General features: G+C 38.0%; 1 protein-coding gene across 4 annotated transcripts in view; it reads left to right on the top strand.

Annotated features, from left to right (window-relative positions):
• LOC145997224 (uncharacterized) overlaps positions 1 to 24578 on the top strand; it is a 63068-nt gene that overhangs the window by 3708 nt on the left and 34782 nt on the right. For all 4 annotated transcript variants that reach the window (XM_083134005.1, XM_083134006.1, XM_083134004.1 and 1 more), the window contains exons 2-3: positions 2009 to 2154; positions 18537 to 18857. In XM_083134005.1, the coding sequence (XP_082990131.1) occupies positions 2027 to 2154; positions 18537 to 18857 (449 nt within the window). In that variant the 5' untranslated portion in view covers positions 2009 to 2026. The remainder of the gene's footprint in view (positions 1 to 2008; positions 2155 to 18536; positions 18858 to 24578) is intronic.

Below are 24578 nucleotides of genomic sequence, written 5' to 3'. Positions count from 1 at the left end.
CATTACGGGAGTCTGTAACACAGTGGATGAGATAGGAAAAACAATGGAGTCATTCCAAGAGCGGCTTGATGAGTTCATTGCCCAACATGGACCAGTACAAATCAATGCCAACCTTCACCAATCTCTCGCCAGTCTCAGGGAAGAATTTATGGAGTTTAAGAAGACCACAAATGACTCCATTGGAGTCCTACGACAAGAGCTGGGAGCAATGGACAAACAAGTGCAGAATAACAGCATCGACGACCAGGCCCAATATTCCAGAAGGAACTGCATTCTGGTTCACTGACTCCCCGAAACTCCAAATGAGGATGTAGACAGCATCATCCTCCAGGTGCTCCACGACAAACTGAAGTTGCAACACCTGGGACTGGAACACATAAACTGTTGCCACAAGGTTCGTCGTCCAAGGAGATCTGCGGCAGAAATAGTGAGATCGGGAAAACGACCAATTATTGTAAAATTTGTCAGTTACCACTCCAGGAACTCAGTGTGGAAGGAGAAGTAGCTTCTAAAGAATTCCCCTCTGTTGCTCACTGAATCTCTAACAAGTGGCTTGAAACGTGTCTACAATTGAGAAAATTACCACTTTCTCATGTTACGATCACATTTTTTGCTACATATTATGAAAAATATTAAGTCTTGTGAATTGCACAGTCCTTTTAAAGGTACTGTTAAATATATTTCATCGAAGCTATTTGTAATCAATGGTTCTCTGTGTTCAGGCTTGACAGTGATTTCCTCTCGGTGGACTACTACCAAGTTCAGTGTTTCCAACCTCACAAAAGTTTCTCTGGTTCTAATTTCAACATACAGAATCACAAATATTCTCCATCATTATTCCTCATATTTAAGTTTTGTGTTTTGTCTGTTGATGTGTTTGACCCCTATGTAGTTTCTGACTTCATGTGATAAGCAAGAAGGTGAATGAATCTTACACCATTGTGTTCCTTGCATAGTAAAGGGACCCAAAGTTGGATACTCCCTACTGGTGTTCAAGAGTGACATTACCACATTAATGGTTTTTGGATTTAGAAATATTTTAGGGTGGTCAGGTACCTTTTGGAGAAATGTGCAAACAGAATCATAGCTTGAGAACTGATTGTCGTCAAGAGATGTTTTTTTTTTTTTGGGTTGACAGGGCTTGTGTGGAGGTGAAATTTACACATTGCACCTGTTTGCTACATTTCACACTTTCACTTTCACACACAAAAACAGACAGATATGTGTTATACGAGGGTCGTTCAAGGAAAATGTTTCCCCCTTTTTTTGGAGAAAGTGCGAGCCCGATAAATGAAATAAAACTAGCAATGTGTTTTTTCGTCTATCCTCTACATTTACACACAATGCAATACTCGTGCAGGCTACCGTGCATGTGTGGCACCTGATTAGCATGAGTCATGCAGTGAGAAACATGCCCTGGCCATAAGGAGTAGCGAGTCATGGTGGAACAACGTGTTTTGGCAGTGTGGAGTATTGCTCACAGAGTTTTTGAAGAAAGGGGAAACAGTCAATTCTGCACGTTATTGCCAAACACTGGAGAAAGTGAAAAAAGCAATTCACCGCAAACGTCCTGGACACCTTTATGCTGGTGTCATTCTTTCAGCAGCACTAACACAGGATAAACTTCGAGAAATGAAATGGGAAAGGTTACCCCCCTACAGCCCTGACTTGGCCCAGAGTGACTTCTTTCCTGCACTGAAGTCCCATCTGCAGGGTCAACGTTTTCACACTGATTTGGAGGTTCAGACAGCTGTGAAAAGTGTTCTTTGTTCCCTGGACCCCGAATTTTTTGCAGATGGCTTTCAAAAGCTTGTGCAACGATAGGACAAATGCTTGTGCCGCCTTAGAAATTATGGTGAAAAGTGAGAAAGGACCATGCTACTTGGTGCAACTTGATTTTTGTCTGTAACTTAAGAAATAAATTTTATGCAACATAGGGAAACATTTTCCTTGAACGACCCTCATATTAATATATATGCTTAATGGGTCATTACTTCTATTCTGGTAGGATATGAAGTGAGGTAAAATGGATGAATTGGAAGCAGAACTTTCAGATACTCAGATTGCAGAGAAATTGAAACTTCTGGCAAATGAATTGGTCGCAGAGCTATCTAAATGCAAGGACTTTCCTCTACTTTCTCAGTTAGAAGAAAGGTAAGTCTTTGTAGATGTATCTTGTCAATAAATAATATTTTTCTTATTATATCAGGTGTTACACATCATAGGGCATATGCCACAAAAATTGTATTTTAATGTAGCACTAGAATACACAATACATTAAGAATACACAAAATAATGTGGAAGGCTAAACTTGTGCAATTAATGTTTTTTTCAAATCTCAGGAAATACATAATCTCTGTATTTATAATAACAGTTCCATATTCCATTTTTTTTAAAAGAAAAGTTAATCATGAACCTTTTTAAGTGTAGAACATAAATTATGGATAATATTTAACCTAGTTAAAGGTGGAAAATGAGGAACGCTAAAGCTAAGACATAGTCATTTTGAGAACCTTACCCTTTTGCTTTATAGGCAATTAAAGTTGGCTAATAGCATAATTTGTTTCTGATAGTGTTAGTAACAAGGAAAAAGTCTTAATATGAATTAACATTCATAGTTACATTTAAAACAGCAACCTGTTTGGTATTCTCCACATATTGCTTTGAAACAATGGCTGCAATACATTTTTGTCATCCTCCTTTCCTTTCATGGTTATCACAGGTTATTTGGAAGTTTGATAGATAGATAGATGCTGTGCCATGAGTTGTTTCGAGCAGCAAAACCACATTTTTTAGTTTTGATTTGCAAAACACAATTGATTTTTCATTGTCGAAACAAAAAATAGATGTGGGAAATTTGCTTACGTTAAAGTTAATGCTTCGTTAGAATGACTACACAGATAAAATAATTTGTCAACTGAACAACTGCAATTCAACCCAGACAGTGTCACTCCCTGCACAGTTCAAGGCCAATTGAAGGTACTAAGAGTGCCAAGAGCATCCATCATGTGATAAGAATGGTTGGAGGATACATTTTTGTACTTGCACGCGTCATCAATTTGCCAAAGCCTTAGCTTTCTAGGATTAATAATGAACTTCCTACCATGTATTTAGAACATAAAATATATGATTTAATTGTGAATATTAAGAACAGAAATAAGGGACATGATTAAAATTGTAAACATGGGTGCTGCTCGACCCATGTGGCGCTGCAACGCAAAGGATCCTGGGTTCGAATCCCGCTCGGGCTTGGTTGTTTGCAAATTAGCCAAGAGGCACAAAACAGGAAGTAAAATAAACTCAATCAATCAATCAATCGACACATGTGAACAAGACACATTGCAATACACAATTCCCTGCAACTCTCTTCAGTGTAGTACACCTGGGAATTCAGCTTTCACACAAGGCAAAGAGGCTTTGTCATCGGGACTCGGAGAAATTATATTCCTTTTTGTGGTTTGTGCTGTAGTGTGTTTGTGATTGTCCCTTCATCCACATCACAAGTAGTGAAAGGTTGGAGAATAGCAATACAAAATAAAACACCAAATAGAAACACAAATAGGATTATACTAGCTGAGAATGTCTCCTTGATGGTAAAGTAATTAGTTCTGTTGCCTTGTGATTCAGGGGTCATGGGTTCGGATTCCAATTTAAACTGTAGGTCCAGTCCCAAATAGCCTTTCTGTTCATAAAGGGCATCTCATAACATAATATTGGTTGAAAGGTACCAGGTCATTTTTGGCCTGAAAGAGCCAAACATAGCCCTGCCTTCTGAAACCGAGCATGTTATTGAAAAGGTATTTTTAGGGTTCACCCACCATTGTGGTCTTGTATATGTTTAACATTGTTCCAGTTATGGAACACCACAGAAATCTAACCAAAATAAGAAAAGAGCACAAACAAGGTTTATTCCCTTGTATATGTTGTGTTTAAGAAGAGGGACAATCATTTATTTGTTCATTAAGGAGATGCACAGTAGACAAAATGGTATCATGTTGATCACTATGATGAGGTCAGTTTGTTTCATGTGGCAATTAAATCATGAAATGCCCAGTATTTACATGGAACTTGTAAATTATTGACTTCAGTGTTAATTTCTCATGATTGTTGCTTGGTCAAGTTGAAATTGTAAGCTTCTATCTGTAATGTTAGTTGTGGATTTTGTTTAGTTTAAAAAAATTGTGCATGCATGTGTGTTTATAGATATTATATAATTCTTTCCTAATATACACAGTGTGGCAATTTGAAATTGGGATTTGTGCTGTAAATAATAAACAAGTGTTCATAGAAAGTTAGTTACGTAGGATCATTCAAAGTGGGACCATGCTGCATCCACACATCGTTGGGCCGTGCCTACCAGTGCATGGAAGGATTGCTGGAAGTTGTTTTGTGTAATCCTGTTCAAAATCCTTGTCGTAGCCTTCTTGGTTACATTCATCAAAGTAGAAACCTTTCAGTTTATGAAATAAAAAAATAATCACACGAAGGCAGATCCATTGAATGAACAGGGTGTGACAATCCACAGATTCCCTTTCAGGCCAAAAAATCTTTCCCGGTCACAGCATTGTGCCTTGGGACATTGTCATGGAGCAGATGCCAACTGCCATCATCCCAATGCACAGGCCTCACTTGTGCTATTCTCTGCATCAACCGTTTCAGGACCTCAAGATAAGATGCAGCAGTAACAGTTTGCCTTGTAGACAGAAATTTCTTGTGCACAGTGCCCTTACTGTCATAAAAAACAATGAGTAAAATCTTGATGTTTGACTGACTGGTGCAATTTTTGTGCTTGATGAGAGTTCAGAGACTTTCACTCAGCACTTTGACGTTTTGTCAATGGGTCATATTGGAAAACCCATGTTTTGTCCTGTATCTATGTTCTTCGTAAAGGTTCGTATAACACTTTCTGTAGATGCAAACTAATCTAACACAATTTTTTTTTTTGTGATTTTTGTTTTATCTGAAAACCACAAAAAATAATTGTGTTAGATTATTTTGCTCATTTGTTAGTGAATCAAACCTTCAGTTATAATTTGCCTCAGAGTTTCCTTGTTAACTTGTAACTCATCAGCAAACATTTGAAGCGTGAGATTTTAGTCCTAACTTTCTCAACCAATTCTGGTACACTCTCCATCCTTACTGCACTTGGATGCTTGCTGTCTTCTATTAACTTCCATTCACTGAAATGCCTGTGCCATTCAAATTCACCCGAACGACCGTAGCAGCTGCTGCTTACTTGCACACTCGCACATGCACGCTCAAGTAAATGTGTTATGCAATTAATTTTTATTTATTCATTGAATGCCATTTCTTCAAAACATCCAAGTGTTCCTGGGCCAAATCATGTTCCATTTACTACCTTGCTTCAGCATTTCTATCAAATAATTTCACATTAGCAACCTTTCAAAGTGAAAACCTTCGTGGTGCTGTTTTCAGTGGCGAATAGAGAAAGCATTAAGGCTCTTATGGCTAGGATCGGTGTGCTTTCAGACTCACTTCGCACAAAAATTGAGATATAGTACCTAGAGGCATACCCTGACTACCCTCTTCGTTATGTAGTGTTGAAATCCCTTTCCATTCCTTCTGTAATGGTACAAAAGTTATTGACCCTGAAAGATGGCAACCACGTGCTGAGGTACCAACCTAGAGTATGTGCTCCATCAGTAGCGAAGCGTAGTCTTACGAAGGAGGCGAGCAATGTTTCAGTACAACAAAACATGTAGTACAACGACATGCCAAGTCGAAAGATTCAAGGTTTATAGCCTCATTTACCCAGTCGCTGGATTTGTCAAAATATCGTAATAAAGTGACTGTACTAAAAATAAACCATATGATCCGCAAACTTCACATTTACTTTTTTAAAAAAATCCAGGTAACGTTATTCATATGATATTAAACGTTTTGCCTATGCGAACTTTCCGCATACGACTAAAGGGAGACGGAATTTCTTACTTACTTATTAGTACCTTTATTTGTTCATTATTATTTAATATGGTCAAACGGTGACCAAACCGATTTAGATAAAAAAAAAGTGGGAATCATTTGTTTATTTTACGCTGCATGATGTAATTTAGTATTTTTGGGCACCCTAAAAACCGCATTGGAGTAACTTAAACACTAAATTAAAAGTTAAACACAAACAATAAAAAATTCATTTCAAAGCAAAGAAACACATGCATAGACGATGTACTCACCACAATAAATTTCAAACTCTTGGTGTTGGTCGACCCCCTTCCACGATTTTCATTTTAACACTTATCTCTCTCGAGCTAAACGAAGCAATTTTCAATTGCTCAATAATACACCCGCACTTCACATCAACAGTTCCTAAATACGCGTTCATTCCGATAAATTCACAGCACAAAACACGAAGCAACAAACACTCACACTATCCCACGCGTTTTCCACAACTGCAAATGCAAGCATCCACACAAGATCACTTTGAAAATCTCTGAAACAACAGAAAGTGATACCAACCTATTTCCTTAATTTTATCCGTCACAAAGGAAAGATATATCAGTTTGGAGATAAAAATTACGCGGAGGAATCAGAATCATTTCAGCAGAACGAGTATATACATTAATATTTAAGTAATAAAGTGTCATTTAATGGCGTGCCCGGGGCGAAGGGGGGGTGGATGGTAGACATAACCCCCTTTTGGCCCAGTATATCTAAGAAAAAACGTCAAAGGAAGGAAAATATGACAAAATGGGGACCGTAAAAAGACCCTGGGAACACCACTTGCGTCATAATTAGGGAAAGGAACTTCAGGTAAATAAATGTTTTTTTCTGCGATAAGATAGAGACCCTCATTTTTGCCAAAATTCTGATCATAGCCTTATATGTCAACACAGCAAATTTTATTTTACATAAAAACACATATTTTCCAGTTTTCTGTATGTAAATACATATTTTGCGAATTTTCATTTTAAATGCATAAAATCGCTCATTGACTTCATCTACCTCGAAATCCTCGAAGGAAAAATGTTTATTCTCCGTACCTCTTTCATATCGAGAGTGTTAGGTTTGTTTTGTCTTTAAGCACCCTCGCTGGCAGACTTCTGGCACCTCGCCTACGATCCTATTGGGAGAAAATAGCTGTAAGTAGCTGGGGCTGGCTACACGTAACGATAGCAAGGCTTTTTAATGAAGCAATGCAGCTATTGTGGCCGGAAGGCATAAAATTTGACAATGTTCTTCTCTTGACAGATGCTGCAGCTTACATGCAGTAGGCCTTGCTGTTAGCTACCCCAAAATGGTGCACGTTACATGTGTGGCTCATGCGTTGCATAGAATATGTGAAAAGATAAGAGCTCTTTATCCCAATGTCGATGAACTGGTTTCAAATGGGAAGAAAGTTTTTATCAAGTCGCCTAGAAGAATAGACATTTTTAAACAAAAATGTCCTGAAGTTCCCCTTCCCCCTACACCTGTAGTTACGCGATGGGGCACTTGGTTGGATGCAGATGTTATGCCCAGAACTTTGAAAAAATTGTATCTGTTGTAAATGATCTCGACAAAGAAGAATTCTGCAAGAACTGTTGATGGAGCCCTCCTTAAAAGTCGAATTGGCATACATCTCAAGAAACCTGTCCTTTCTCTCCAATTCCATACGAAAGCTTGAATCGTCCGTGTATAGTAGAAACGAAACTGAAAGAATTCACTGGATCTAACGCACGAGTGCAAATGTCTAAATGTACAGAATTTTTTGGGAAAAAACAAGGTTTTCAAACTTTGTGCCAAATTGCACGTGTTTTGGAAAGTGAAGTAGAGGAAGAGGAAGCTTTGGAAAACTTCAGCGTTAGTGACATTTCGTGCTTCAAATATGCAAGAATTGTTTCTTGTGACGTGGAGCGATCTTTCTCACAATATAAGATGCTATTTAGAGATAATCGTGACAGATTTACAATGGAGAATTTGGAAACAAACTATGGTGATCCACTGCAACTCTTCCAAAAAATAGCTCACTAAGAGGTAATCATTTAGAAACTGATTTCAGGTGTTTAAAATGCATGTTATAGTTTGTTTTTGTTACCAAATGTTTTTATTTTTGTCACATATTTTCCTGTTTTTATCACATATTTTCAACATTTATGACACATAAAAAATAAATATTTCTGAGTTTTTTAGCACATAAAGTTCCGTTCCCTAGTCATAATAATAGAACTTAAAACATATTCGGGCCTCCCCGATGGCGCAGTGGCAGTGTCGTCGCCTTGTAATCAAGGGGTTCCGGGTTCAATACCCGGTGGAGGTACAAGTGTTTCAGATCCCATTTTAAACTGTAGATCCAGTCCCGATTAGCCTTACTGTGCATAAAGTGGACTTAAAACAACAAATCAATCAATCAATCATTAAAACATATTCTTGTGCTCATAATATGCAGAATGTATACGATTTACTTCTATGCCATGTACAAATATCAGTAGATAGTTCTTTCTCAGATAGCTTTATTTTCACCCCAAGTTTTATTCAAAAGCAGTCAATTTATTGATTGTAAAATTTGTGAAAGAGCTCACTTGAATTACTGCGTAAATAATTTGGCAGTTGCAAACACTGGTAGCGGTCAACACTTCTGGCGTAATTTGAGCTGGACTGACCAGGAAGCAGGGTGCAGGACCAAGGTCCGTCCAATCTTCCCTCCCTCCATGAGAAAACTCTTCACGGGGGTGCAGAAATTCCACTGCCCCAACTCCCAATGTCAACTTTTTTTACGCGTTTTACATTTTGCGAAATCTAAAATAATTTGTAATATAATATGATATATATGGAATTTAGAACAGTGATAATAACTTCTTTTAGTTATTTTATGACTAACAATTATTATTATATTTGCGATCTTGTTTACGTGTTCATGAAGACAAATATTCGTTACTAGTTTTTGCTGGCAACGTACCCATAGATCAGGCGCGTGCCCAGGATTTTCGTAAGGGGGGGGTTATGAATCCAATACATTTTCCAGTTCACAGGTCAAATTTCTTGTAATAAATTAGATAATTAATATACTTGGATTTTACCCCAATGAACGCAATCAATGTATTTGCTATGGATGCTTCATGTTTTTATTGCATCATATAAAAGCACCTGCTTGAATATTTCCAAATTATTAATATTTTATATTTAATTGCTCAAATATAATTTTTAAACAAAAAATGTACACTCAACATTGTAACAACATTAAAGAGATTAAGACTACTTGATGTCTTAAAGACAGTAATAAATAAGGTACCACAGTTCAACAATTTAAATTCTGAAATTTAGGCATCGAGGTTTCTGTGCGAGTTCTGACAATATGTCGTCACAAGTAACTTTTATATCCCAGTGAATGTTCAGAGCAGCTAACCCATGTAATCTTTCTTCGCAAATGGTATTTCGAAGATAGGTCTTCAACGTCTCAAAGTTGAGAATGATTTATCATTTGATGTTGTTGTTACCGGGATTGTACATAATATGCGCAAACGTGTGTTTACCCAGGGAAATATTACTTCAATGCATATATCAATTGCTTCAAGAGCATTTACTGGACGTCTTTGCATTGCTGCAAGATGACGATACCACAGTTTCATTTCAGTGTGAGCGTCGTCGCCTTGTAATCAAGGTGTTCCAGGTTCAATACCCACCCGGTGGAGGCTAATAGTGGTTCGGATCTCACTTTAAACTTTAGGCCCAGTCCCTATTAGCCTTACTGTGCATAAAGTGGATTTAAAACATCAATTCAATCAACATTGTACTTGTTGTGGAGATGGATTTGCTAAATATTGTGTACATTTTTGGCATTGTATTATTATATTATTGGTCAAAACATTTGTTTGACAGTCGATAAACAAATACGAACCCCTTCAGTAATTAACATTTTCTACTACAGTGTCATTAATGTGTCATATTCATTTTCATATTAGGTCTATGGAGAGGAATTGTGTATAATGTTAACGTTATGGAACTGCGAAACCAACTGTTGAAGGGGCCACTCCCCCCTTCCCCTCCGAAGCCCAGTACCGCACCACAGGATCTGTCACTGAGCCCGACAAAATCTTGCCAGACAGTGCTCGAAATAGAAATTCGTAGCCGAAAAGGGAGGGGATATTTGATCGATTTTGGAAATACGATGGGGTACATCCTTGTATGGATCAACATGGAGACAATACAGTAGGTGGAGGATGCTCAATATGAAAATTATTCTAATTGGGGGTATGATTTGTGAAACTTTCTTAACTGGAGGCAGCATCACCTACTTCGACCACTGATGCCAGAAAAGATGCTTTCATAAAATGAATTTATTACTGCACACGTATATTACTTATTGTATTTGTTGCGTTTGTATAAGAGAAATATTCAGAAGATTTGTAAGGAATATTTACAGTTAATAGGATGCCTATCTAGTCTATCCCGTGTAGTAATACAAATTTTATCCCTTTCCTACAAAATAATAAAACTGATTTTATAATGTGGTTGCATACATATACACTGTATAGTAGCACCAAGCTTTCTGGGACCTCGGAAAATACGTGAACCACAGGCTTCCCCGTGGCTTTAACTAGCGACACTAGTGCCACTGCTCCGACGCCAGGGTTTCAAATGCCTTGGTGGATCTATCGTTTTTCGAGGGTTCGTGAACAAAACAAAAAGTAAATGATTGTAAAGTCCATTTTATATTCAGATACGTTAATCGGGACTGGACTTAAAGTTTAAATCGGGATACGTACCACTGTGCAATGCACCTTCACAGGGGATCAAACCCAGGACCTCTTTGATTACACCACCATCGGTGAGGCCCCTGAAATCATTGAGGGAACTTGTTCATCTTCATGTTCTCTCGCCCTGCGAAAGTTTATTGGTGATATAGGGTGACATCCTACACACGTCTTCCAGACATACACACGCGGGCACCCCCCTCCCCTGCACACACACGATTGTATGCTTAGAGCACGTGCTGTGCCCTCCCAGAAAAACAATTCTAAATCCGTCTATGGATATATCTGCTATCAAATAATGAACGTCACTTACCTCGACAGTTCCTTGACATAATGTTGCAACAAGGTTTGCAATATCTTCTGTTATGCCTTCTTGTTGAATATCAAGAGTCTGAAAGTTCGCACGTTTCACTCTCGCAATTCGGATGGAATTCCTCTGAACTTAAATCGACCTTTTCTGACGTTCTATTTGTGGAAGGTGAAGCTTCAACTTCCATTTTTTGTTTATTTTGGAAATAATCTAATAATGTATTTCTCCTCTTTTTTCTATCCATCTTTAGTTCCACGTCAAAAATCTATTACACACGCAGAAACGTAACACACAACACGACCACTTCGACTTGCTACCTTGCAGACTGCAACTCGCTACAACCCCAGAGAACACCAAGACTTGGGACAAAGATACCGGGCGGTCGAATGTCTGAAACATGCATCCAACTTGGTCCAGCTCAAATTACGTCACCAGTGTTGACAGCAACCAGTAGTGTCAGTGTCAGTAGTGTTGGCAACTGCTAAATTATTTACGCACAAATTCAAGTGAGATCTTTCACACATGTTACAAGAAAATTCAATAAACTGAAGGCTGGAAATTGGTTGAGAAAAAAATATCTAATTTGTAAAGAGCACAAGAGTAAAACGTATAATATTTTGACATATTAATTGCTTTTATTTTGTTTATGAAACTGACTGGGCCAGTTGCGCTATATAACGCATCCCTCCCTCCCTCCCGGCATGCTATTGTACAAAACATCGCTTGCCTCCTTCGTAAAACCATGCCTCGCTACTGCCTGCAACAATTATTATTATTATTATAATTATTGATATTTTGAAATAAATATGCATCCAGGTGCGAAATAAGATTTTGACTTACTTTGCCTACTAATTGTAGTGATTCAAATCTCACAGTACTTTGCTCTGCTGGCATAAATAGTATAAGAAGGGGAAAGAAAGAAAAGGGAAGTTAGCAGCACTGTCGTAACAGGAAAGGGAGGGTCATTCTCCTAAGAGGGTCATCGTGGGTGAAAGAAAGGGGAGGAGGGATTCCTTCAGTTCGCATTCCAAGGGTTGCGGCTCTTTTCTTGACCATACTGAGAAGGAAATTCTACTTCCTTTTCAGTGACTAAGGAATGAATGAATGCTTGTGCATTGCTGTAACTCAACTCCAATATTATCAAAAGTAATTGAAGAAGCAAATACATTTCTCATTGCCAAATGTAAACATTTTACAATATTGGCGATTTATGAAATAAAATGTATTTCTGCTTTGAATTTTTTTAAATGACGAAACCAATGGGGGGGGTTTTAACCCCCACCAACCCCCCCCCCTGGGCACGCCACTGCCATAGATGAATCCTTCTGCTTTCGGTTGAACTCGGCTATTTTCGAGAATCACGCAAGCTCGGAAAGCACAGCTTTTTGTAGAAGCTTTGTGGACGGGTTCCACCAGAATTTCATGCTTCGCCATGTGACTCCTTCGGAGGCATTATTTTCCCGCAGAACGGCTGCAAGCATTGAGGCTGGTGCTTGCTACAGAGCTGCTGGGGGAGTTTGCAGCCGCATTTTTTCGCGAAATCGAGTGCGATGGAAACTAAATACGGTTAGAACATTAAGTACATTAAATGATATTCGAATTATGCAAGCAGTGCTTGCATTGCTTGTACTATATCTTCGCCTCTGTGCTCCATGTGATTCCCATCATGCCAAACACATTCTTCGAGGCATGAGATCCACTCTGCATGAACCCACATTAGCATCTGTGGGGGTATTTGGCAGTGTTCGTAAAGTTACTCTTAAAATGGTAACTAGTTACAGTTACTCATTGTAAAAAGTAACTCAGTTACAGTTACCTGTACTTCAAAAGTAACTGTAAGTTACTTTTACAGTTACTTTCTGCTGAAAATTTTCTTGCGACCAAATTACACAAAGTGATCATTAATTGTAATAAAATATTTTGTGAAAACTAACATGTATTTTACTTATGTTACTGGTACATAATATAAGTCTTCCTATATTTGTAATTGTTACAAAATAAAGTGCTCTCCTGTGCGTTGCGCAGTGCCATGAAGGTGTAGGGGGGGGGGGGAGTTAGCACCTCACACTGCCGGAGGTGGAGGTGGTGTGATCAGTACCATGCCCCTGGCCACCATTACCCCCCAGAGTTTCCTTCAGGTACCCACTTTATACGATACAGGGTGGGTGCAGGAACCGCTTCAACAGGTGGAAAAAATCCCGCTTCTCCCCCACCGAGTATCGAACATGGGTCTCTCACATGGTAGTAAGGCACCCCAACAACTATTTTTTTTAAAGAATTCTGCTATGCGGTAGAATCCCCTGTTATTCACATTTTCTCAATTTTCACATATGTCAATTTTCTCTGTTTTCTGTATTCTCAAGGCACTGGCATACGTAGGATTGGCATATAGTGCGTTGTGCTAACCACTCCGCCACGGAGAAAAATACCATGACTCATACATTTATATTTAAATCAAATTTATATTTATTATCATAGTTGTACTTAAGGAGTGTCCATTAGAGGGGGTATTTTAGAAACTGTATAGAAATAGCATGATTTTATACCATGTAACGTACAGGTTCCTCTAATCTGCTGCTGACATATGTGTGTCTTTGTGTCCGCTAAAGGAATGCAGGGTGCTATCTCGACATTTACGGGGTCGAACCACATTTCTGTTTTACTAGTCATTTAATTTCAAAATGATCTTTGTACAAAACATTTTTTAAAAATATGGGACATCATTTTATAATAGTTGATGAAAAATTGCTGATTTAAGGTTCTATCCTGACAAAGAAAAAGTTCAAGGCCACTTTAGGATCAGAAAAGCTGCTGTGGCTAGGCCTACGGGTTAAAGTGAGATTTCACTCTCCCACCAGAAAACCTATTGAATACAAGGTGATAGCAAAAGACACAACTATATCTCTGATGCTCATTATTGTGTACATAATTTCATAATTCACTTTTGTTTTGGTACTGATGAAGAGAATGAATTCAATATAGATTCTTCTGTATTTTAGGAATGATATTTGTTCGCTATGCTACTTGAGAACATATGCTGAAACCGAAAATTATTTCTAACAAAAAATACCACCTTCCAACTGGCCTCGTGTTTTAATTCAGGGGTGTTGAAGAATTATGTATGAGCTTCAAAACATCCACTTACAAAGTTACAGAGTTCCACTGTATATTGTGTTTGTGTGTTTAGAAAGAGAGATAGTTCAAAGAGGAGAGAGAGAGAGAGGGGGAGAGAGAGAGATATCACTCACATAGAATATATTCTAACAAGGGAGGTCTGTTGCGAATAAAGGGTGTGTCAGAGAAATACATTTGTTGTACAATTATAAGTGTTTATGAACAAGAAAATGATAATGTAGTAGCCTATAATTGTTCTGTATCAAGGAGGGTGAAAATGGCATTTTAAACTTATCCCTACAGTTCTCTCGGAGTCAATTACATAAACAAGCAAGAATGATGGCTAGGGTCTTCCTAATTCGTTCGTTTGCCACTTGAGAGTTGTAATTCACTGTTGTATCAATAATAATGGTGAGATCTGTCATTTCAAGAAGTTGGTTCTTCATTCACATCTTAATCGAATAGCACTTACCAAAATATATAAGTTTTTTTCAAAATTTTCAGAAATGCTGAATAATCGTAAATAAGCAAATTCTAACTGGAAATATTTTTACTTCCATTTTTAAATTATCAGGAACTGAGATAAATGAAATCACATGGAAACAATTTCATTGTTTTCCATTCGTATGTGCATTTGCTAACTCGTCTTTTTCAGTTTCGTTCATAGTACCAGTACTGTTGAATTCTTTCGTAAAAACATTGAAATATTGCAGTACGTCCCTTTTCAGTTTCCAATATTATAGCAAAGAAAATAACTACCGGATGCTGCTTACAGAAGGGGGAACACCACAAAGGAACAAAGTACAGAAACAAGGCACTTCACATCATAAAACTGCCAATGGCCTACTGTCAGCAATAGGAAGGAATTCTCCTCCTAGAAGCTTATCTTCTCGCTTCTGGGAAATCCAGTCCTCTTCCGAGGTGTGTATATCGGTTTGGAATTCAGATCTTCCAAGCGAAACATGAAACATACGATAAACCTTGAAATTCCTGGAACCTGGCTGGAGTCTACCAACTGCCCACCGACAGGAGACAAATTTAGTACAACAACTTTCTCTTTTCCTCTTCACCTATTGTTCGCAAGAATCATAGGATGAGCTCAGGGTGTGAAATCCTGTGGGGGACTGGGGGGATTTCCCCCCACCAACAATCTTGGCCTCAAAAATTTCCGGGGGGGGAGAGTTTTTGTTATAACAAACAAAAGATAAGCAATTAATTTTAATTTGAAATATACTTTATTAAAAATAATATCACACAAATTAGTGTAGTTGTGAATATTGAATGCTTTCTCTCTCTCTCTCTTTCAAGAGATCATTAAAAAAATATATACATCAATACACACGATAGCAGTAAAACAAGAATGCAAGAAAATAACTGAAATCTAATTGATTTATATTAACATAAACACAAACTAAACAAAAACTTACACATAATAAAACCATTTCAACTATTTCAGAATTTATTAACATCTTTAACCAGTTATTAATGGAATTAGCTGCTTTGCAATATCTGATATGTATAAAAGTAACAAATTATTTCCTTTATGTAATTAATAATAATAATGTATTTGTACTTTTAATAACATTACAAATATGTATATCGTATGATTTACACATATGTTTGTGGGGAGGGGGTTTATACAGAAGAACTTTCTCCCTCCACCAGTTCTGAATGATTTTGCACCCTGGATGGGCTTTTATATCGCAGAAGAAACTGAATTTTGCCTCACTTTAAGTCCTAAATAGCCAATAATTTACGACACTTGCATAGCAATTTAAGTGTCGCAAAGTAACTGTTAAAACATTACTTCTACCGTAAAAAAGTAACTCAGTTAGTTACATTTTCTCAAAAAAAAAAAAAAAAGTAACTGTTACTTGTAACTAGTTACCTCCAAACACTGGTATTTGGTCACAGCAAAGGTGGATATTCTCGGAGTACACAAGCTATTTGAAGTAACTCCACAGAAAAAAGTCCACGGGAGTGATGTCGAGAGATCTTGGCGGCCATTCAACGGGACAATGCTGCCTAATCCATTGACCGGGGAGTTGTAAATCTAGTCATGGAGGAACTTCTTGTCCATAGTAGGGGGTGGTGGGAAATAATTAGATGGAAACACTGTATCCTGAAGCAGTTCAAGGTAGTGCTGAGCAGTGAGCAAGGTGTCAAGGAATATTGGACTGATGATATGGGTGTCCCATATACCACACTGCACCATCACCTTCGGACTGACGATTTCCTTGGATGCATCGAAGCAATGCGGGTTTGTATCACTCCAGTACTGATCTGGTGGTTCTGATAGTTTACCTCGCCATTGACATGAAAATACACCTCGTTGGAAAACACTATGCTCTGAGCCAACAGGGTATCTTGTTGGTGTTGGAGTAAGGCCTAGTTACAGAATTCAACTCGTCTCTGAGCCATCCTCAGCTACTTTCTGACACATTTGTATCTTATATGGATGCCAGTTATTAGTGTGCAGAATCTGCACAATGGTATACTTCTGATAAACATTGGGTGCTCTTCGTTGGGCTATTTGCTATGGCTGCGAGGACCATCGTGAACGTGATCTTGTCAGTCCCTGATTTTGAATAGTCTCCAGGGCTTCTCTGCTACATTTCGCGTTTCACGAAACTTGGCAATCAATTTGTGTGAGAAATTGGAGCCCTATCAGGGTGTCTGTTGTTGAAGTTGGCAGCTATGACGCAGCTGCTGCTTTCTCCAGCTATCAGGGACACCTCAATCCTCTCTTGCAGTGTTAGTGCTATCATTCGTTACCTGCAACAAACAGAAGGTATGGCAATTTTCAGTGTCAATAATTTTTGTACCGTTATACCTATCAGAAAACTAATTACAGCATTGCATTTCTTGGAAAGATTATAATGTTTTGATATCCCACATGGCTTCTTGTCATTTGAAAAATTTGACCTTGATCCAATATGGCGGACTTCAAGATGGCGGCCACGTCCTGGAAGCACCCTCACATATGGGCTCCTTACCCTGATGTACCCAAGTGAAGTTGGATCTGCCATTACCACACTCGTTTCAGAGAAAAAGAGTGTTGTGGGACTTTTGAATCACCCTGTAAATTATTATTAAAACACTGTAATTACACAAAATATATTATCCCTTACAGTTTGTAAGTGATTTTGTCAGGTTGTCATATGCTGAATTTTCTACAGGTTACAATAGAGACCAAACAATATATCTTCTTTTGTGATTGATTGAAGAATTGACTGGGGTATTTGTAACAAACCTTTATTTTTATAAATTTTCTGAAATATAACTCTATCGTCTCATTATCAGTGAACGATGCATCATATCTTGGATTGCCAATACAATTAACAGAAATAGGTGTGAATAATAGGGTGGGGGTGACAACACTTCTGGATGCGAAGCTGAAGTGCACACCCATAGACCCAGACTACCAGCTGCTACTGGCGTACTGGATAAACAAATGTCCCCATACACTTGCTGAAACATGTTAAATGTTTTCATAGCAGTATTACCCAGGCACCCACAGAACTTGATGTTTGCTCGTTGTTCCATGTTGAAATCACAATGCACTTTCATGACACATACCCACACTCACAACACCACATGTGTCAATGTTGATCAAGGCCAATGAGTTCTGTATCAATTGTTCGTGAGATACTCCTCACTTGTTCGCACCATAAAACACTTGCAGAGTGGCACCACCTACGGTGAAAAAAATATGAGTCCTGATTTCAAATCGCCGCACTGTGTATATATTTAACATATTCTTTCGTATTTCTAAAAATTAAAAAATACAAAATTGTTCATTACTTATGTAAAATGAGTATCTATTTTGTTCACCAGCAACGTTTCGGGAACCACTGTTCCCTTCTTCAGGCCCTATATCTCAGCTATTCGAAAATTTTTCATAGCCAAGTCAATTCATACACTCTTCAGGAAAAGAAATTGGTACATTATGGTAAAGGTAAAAAGCACAGGCAGACCACATGGGAGTTGTGTGATAAGAGGGCATCTTATCTTTTTTAAAAGCTTTAACTTGCACTGCTTTTTAAGTGGATGGTTTTATAGTGATTATTTTAACAAATAACAGTGAACATGGGTCCAGCAAAGGTTTTAGCGTTTTTCAAATATTTTACCTTTACCATAATGCACCATTTCCGTTTCCTGACGAGTGTATGAATTGACTTGGCTATGAAAATTTTTAGAATAGCTGAGATATAGGGCTTGAAGAAGGGAACAGTGGTTCCCGAAATGTTGCCGGTGAACAAAATAGATACTCATTTTATGTAAGTAATGAATAATTTTGTATTTTTTAATTTTTAAGAAAACGAAAGAATATATATAAAAGTGAGTAAGTCGCACAAACCTGAAGTATGAATATATTTTACAAATCTCATTTTTAGATAACTTTATTTCTGTAATTTCAGTACCGAGAATAACAGCAATAGTTCTTCATGTGAAACCTATTTGACAAAACCTGGAAACAGAGCAGATGCTATTCCTCCTACATTCGGAGAAGCTGTTGATGATTCAGAAGGAAATGCTGATGCTTTGGATCAAGGCATCGAGATTAGAGGAGGAATCACTCAAGATGAAATCCCATGTGATGCAGAAAACTCAAGTCCAGGTGGATCCACGAGAGAAATTACTTCAAACTCACTTCATCTAGTTGATTCAGATATAGCGAGCCCTATTGCAGTTCCTGAGAATAATATCTCTCAGAAAATTCAAGAAGAGAGAAATGACAGGTAAGCAATAATTTCATTTAGCAAAGAATAAATATATTAGAACTCTGCCATTAATTTCTGCAACAGACGGTAAGAGTTTTAATGTAATATCTAGTGCTTGTCTTACCTATCAAAGAGCAGGAACATGAAAGGTAACTATAAATCTTTACACAAATTCCATATGTTTCACATTTACACCTGTTTTTAATTCGATTATTATTCTTGACAGTGTCACAAGGAAGCAGTTGGTACATTGTAACTTTCAAAGGTTTTTGTGTGCGGTGTTTTCTCTTGTGTTTTTTTCTCTCTGAAAGATAAGACAACCATATTCTGTGCAGCATGCGGTGGTAGGAGCTATCTGTGTGAAGGGAACCTGTATGAATGTTTCTTTGCATACTAACGTAGCGAGAACGTTCACTCACACTCCATCATCTTTCAGCCTCTTTTGAGGCTCTGGGTCATTTCATGTCAAATCATCCAGAATTTTGTGAAAATGTCACCCACCATCCCTGAATTTAATTAAATTTGGTATACTTATAGAACTTTTAATGCTGATTACAAAAATGGCAATTTTTTTTTAGATTGGTCATGGGGTTCAGAAGTTACGTGCTTTTAAAATTCACTGTGTATGCCACTTGCGGTTCACTTTGAATGACACGCATTAGGTTATATATGATAGTATCTTCTCTCAGGTTTGCCGTAAAAACTTCAAGTTTGTTTTTGTTTGTTCAGAATAGTGTAAGCTTTCAAATATAGTTTCAGATGAGTGTATTAATAAACATGTATTTTTATGTATAGTTTCATGTATTTTTTCTTAACTTCAAGAGCGAATTTCGTGCAATGCCACCCTTCAATTTTCCCCCAATTTTATATGTAGGTAGCTCAGAGTGTGTACTAATGCCTGATGGAAAAATTGGGATGGCGGATAAGAGACAGGGTGATAAAAAAAATAATTTCCATCAAATTACATTAAGAGTTAATCTTATTAATAGTGCTTATGTATTTAGCACAAAGCCTGAAGTACAACATGTTTTAAGGTATAATATTCAAAATTTCTGTTCACTGTGTGTGAAGGTAAGCATGGGCATAACCTGGTGGGGCAAAGGGAAGCATTTGCCCCCTCCAATTTATAGATAAATTAAAATTTACAAATAATAATAATAACAGTGGAACCCCGATTTCAAGTTCCTTGATTTTACAATTTCCTTCATTTTACATTCAATGTAGGTGGTCCCAACATATCAAATTGCTAAGAAATATTCCTCAGTTTTACATTTTCTCGCATTTTAAGTTTTTTCAGCTTGGTCCTCCTGAATAACGTAAAATCGAGGTTCCACTGTATTTAAGTTTCTACTGTCTTCAATTTTTTTAAAAAAGTTATAATCATCATTATTAGCAATCCCAAGTTTAGCAAATTTTCATCAAGAACATTCTTTCTGTGAATTTTATCTCAATATGGTAGTTCTTTTTTTGGCTACTCTTCACGGGGATACGTAATATGAAGTAAGAATAAATGTTGCTGATTGAAATCTTTCCAAATGGAGCTTTTTTGCCACATACCACAGAAAATCTCTTTGTGATGGTTTGGTTGGAACAGTTCAAAAAAAATGTATAGACTTCTACAGTAATAAGTAACACGTGCGGCAATGATGTACCAATTCTGTAGAAATAGTATTCAAGGCATAAATTTCTTATTAATCACGTAAGGTGAAATGACAACAACCTGCAGTACAATGTGTCAGTACTGTGTATAAAACATCTCCTCAAAGATTAAGTATGCACTATTTTGAACTTAGGCTATTTACAGTGTTTGGCAAGTTACTTTTTACAAGTAACAGTTACAGTTACTCATTTAAAAAGTAACTCTGTTACAGTTACTGGTACTTTGAAAGTATCTGTGAGGTACTTTACAGTTACTGTGAAAGTAACTTACAGTTAATGATCATTGATTGTGCGTAAAAATTACACACAATCAATGATCATGAAGACTTGCATTTATAGTTGCGTTTACTTATGTTTCTAGTACATAATATGTCTTCATATATTTACATTACTACTGCAAATAAATGATGGAACCCAGAGTCAGCTTTGCTTGAACGATTTTCATTAAGAAATCATTTGTATGCTGACCATGGTATTTTGAATATAGTGTCATTGATTCCACTTGCACCTATTTCTTTCTCCTATTCCAAGTTCAATAAGATCCAAAGATCCACTCCTTTGACAATGACCTTTTCCTAGCTCGACAACCACATTCCAAACGAACGCAGCAGTCCACCAAAAATACTGAAGTTTTACATAATTAGAAATGAATTGAAGTAAAGCGTCAATGTTCTAAAGTTAGCATGTAACAAAGCATAGCTTCCTTGCCAGGCCAGCAATTTCAAGGAAGTCCTTTCACCTATCATCCAGAGAAGGTACATATATTTTTTTTATAGTTGGAAACAGAATTGTCAAATTTAGCTGTTCCACTACTGCAAAAAGTAACTGTGTCACCGTTGTTAACGATATAGTTATTTACTTTTAAAAGTCGCTTGTTACAGTTAGAATTCCTCAATAAAAAGTAACGTACTTGTAACCAGATATTTCGAAACACTGGTTGTTTAACAGACAATTCAAAAATGATAAGTGCTGATGAAATATGTTTTGTATAACTGTATTGTTTGACTGTTGTGAAGAAGTAGCTTTCTGAATTCCAGCTCTAAACAGTTGTGTAGTAGCTTGTGTGTGCGACTCAAACTTGTTTGTAAGATGGCTTCAGAAGTCCACTTGAAAAAAGGAAATGCAGCAATTTAATTCTTGCATCCAATTGGTTCATCAACTTCATACTACTGACCACAAAGTATTCTGTGTCCAGTGGGCATTAAAAACACAAATGGAAGAGCATATGTACTTAGTGATAAATCAAATACTTTAGTGTGTTTGAAATGGTCAAAATATTCTTCTAAAATGTGAACGGCACAATTTAAAGTTCATGTAATTTTGACAATGCATAGAGTACAATAGAGTAAGTATTATTAGGTACTATCTTCATGGGCATAACTTAGGAACTATCTTTGGGTGGAGAGAATTGCAAAGTTTTCCATCCCATAAAAATAATGTCCAGGATTATTTGCTAAATACATTTGAAAAATCACAATTATTACTCTTTATTTGCTTCTTCCTCAAGTGCCAGAAGGTTCACAAAATATATTTAACTTGTAAATTTGTATTAATCTATAAATTTGGGAGGGGGCAAATGCTTCCCTTTGCCCCCTCCAGGTTATGCCCATGCTTACCTTCACACACAGTGAACAGAAATTTTGAATATTATACCTTAAAACATGTTGTACTTCAGGCTTTGTGCTAAATAAAGGTAACCAAAAAAGTTCTTGCCGTTTTTGACGTCCCATTAATCATGCGCTCACAGAGAGGAAACGAAATGACGCACATGCATGCCAAGTGATCGGGAGTTAGTCTGACCATCGCCTGTCAGTAATACAGGCACGTTGCACACACACAGCAGTCATAGCTCGTCCAGTGTTGAAGAGAAATGGAGGTATCGAAGCAGCTTGTTCGCGTGTGTTTGTTGTATGACTTTAAAGTGGGCCTGTCAGCTGCTGCATCAAGTCGCAACATTTGCCAGGCATTTGGGGAGAATGCCGTGAAGGAACGCACTGCCAGGCATTGGTTCCAGAAATTTCGTTCGGGAGATGTGAGCCTTTCGGATGAACCTCGCAGTGGACGACCACATGTGTTGGATGACATGGCCCTGAAATCAGCCATCGAGGAGGACAGTGGTCTAACGTGTGATGAACTTGCAGAAAGGTTCCAGGTTTCTGCTGAAACTGTCAGACTGCACCTGCATGGGATAGGGAAGTCATACAAGTTAAGCAAGTGGGTACCCCACACATTGTGGGCAGCCAACAAGGAACAACGAGTGACAGCCTGTTTGTCCTTGCTCACTCGGCACCTAAACACACCCATATTTGATCGCTTGCTCACTGGTGACGAAAAGTAGGTCCCCTATGACACTCCCAAGCATACCAGGCATTGGTTGTCGCCACGTAACCCTCCTGTTCCTACACCTCAAGACCACCTCTGCACCCACGAAAGGGTATGCTCTCTGTATGGTGGAATTGTCGGCAAGTGGTGCATTACGAGCTCCTTCCACCTGGTCAGACCATCACTGCTGACTGCTACTCTCAGCAGTTGCAAAGGGTGCACCGTGCATTGCGGCAGAAGGAGCCGGCATTGGTGAATCGCAAGGGTGTGCTGTTCCTGCACGACAATGCCAAGCCACATGTGGCAAAGTGGACCCGGGAAACCCTTCAGCAACTTGGCTGGGAGACACTTTGCTATCCACCATATTCACTGGACCTTTCACCAACAGATTACCACCTGTTGCATTCCATTGATTACCACCTCCGTGGGAGATCCTTCGCAAATGAGGGAGACTGTGGAATGCACTCACGGACTTCTTTGCATCCAAGCCCGCCGAGTTTTATCACCAGGGTATTATGCATCTGCAGGAATGTTGGCAAAAGGTGCTGAATGCTGATGGAGATTACTTCGAAACTAAACCTAAAGGTACGTACCGTCCACTGTATTGCTCTTTGCTTATCACTGCTCTGGAACGGCAAGAACTTTTTTTGGTTACCTTGTACATAAGCATTTTTAATAAGATTAACTCTTAATGTCATTTGATGCAAATTATTTTCTTATCACCCTGTCTCGGAACCGCCCATCCCAATTTTTCCATCAGGCATTAGTACCCACTCTGAGCTACCTACATATAAAATTGGGGAGAAATTGAAGGGTGGCATTGCACGAAATTCGCTCTTGAAGTTAGTCATTTATTTTTCTAAAAAAATACATGTTTATTAATGCACTTGTCTGAAACTTTATTTAAATGAAAGCTCACACTATTCTGAACAAAAGAAAACAAACTTGAAGTTTCTACGGCAAACCTGAGAGGAGATACTATCATTTATAACCTAATGCGTGTCATTCAAATGAAGCCTCATGTGGCGCACACGGAGATTTTAAAAAGCGGGTAACTTCTGAACACCTTGGCCAAAAGTTGCAATTTTTGTAATTAGCATCAAAAGTTCTATAAGTGTACCGAATTTTATCAAAATCGGAGATGGTGGGTGACATGGCCTGGATGATTTGACGTGGAATGACCCCTCTGCTTAAATGTTTAAACAATATTCAGTTGGGCAACAAGTTATTACAGAACACTGCCACCAGTGACGGTGCCAAGAAAAAGTGGCGGGGGTCGAGAAAATATAGTGTGTCCGGATGAAAATATACCAATATGAAATTTGAATAACTCTGCAACCGTTGGGTGATAGAAATGTCCGGTTACGTTTATATGGAAGAGGGAATCATATAATTTTATGACAAGCGAAAGAAAATTGCAGTACTGACCTCACTAAATCTCAATGTGAGCTCCTTTGGTGGCTCGACAAGCATCAAGTCGTTACTCAACCTCAATCCATATGTTGTGCAACATTTGACATGTCACAGATGTACATGCATTGATAATTCTTTCTTGTAGATCGTTCAACCCTTGCACAGGTGTTCAGAAGAGGGAATCAGAGAATTTTTTTACCAGCAGATGGAAAACAATAACAGCAACTCAACATGAGTATGCACATGCGCCGCTTTGTTCTTGAGTAGTGAGTGAAATGGCATCGTTTACTTTGTGTCAGAAAGTTGAGTGCTGTTTTTGGTTTGCGGAATTGAAGTCCCATGTAA

This window comes from Lepisma saccharinum, chromosome 13, assembly GCF_977018435.1.
Source record: "Lepisma saccharinum chromosome 13, izLepSacc3.1, whole genome shotgun sequence".
NCBI lineage: Eukaryota > Metazoa > Arthropoda > Insecta > Zygentoma > Lepismatidae > Lepisma > Lepisma saccharinum.
Note: the sequence above shows the minus strand (reverse complement) of the source record. Positions and strands in the feature narration are given on the sequence as shown.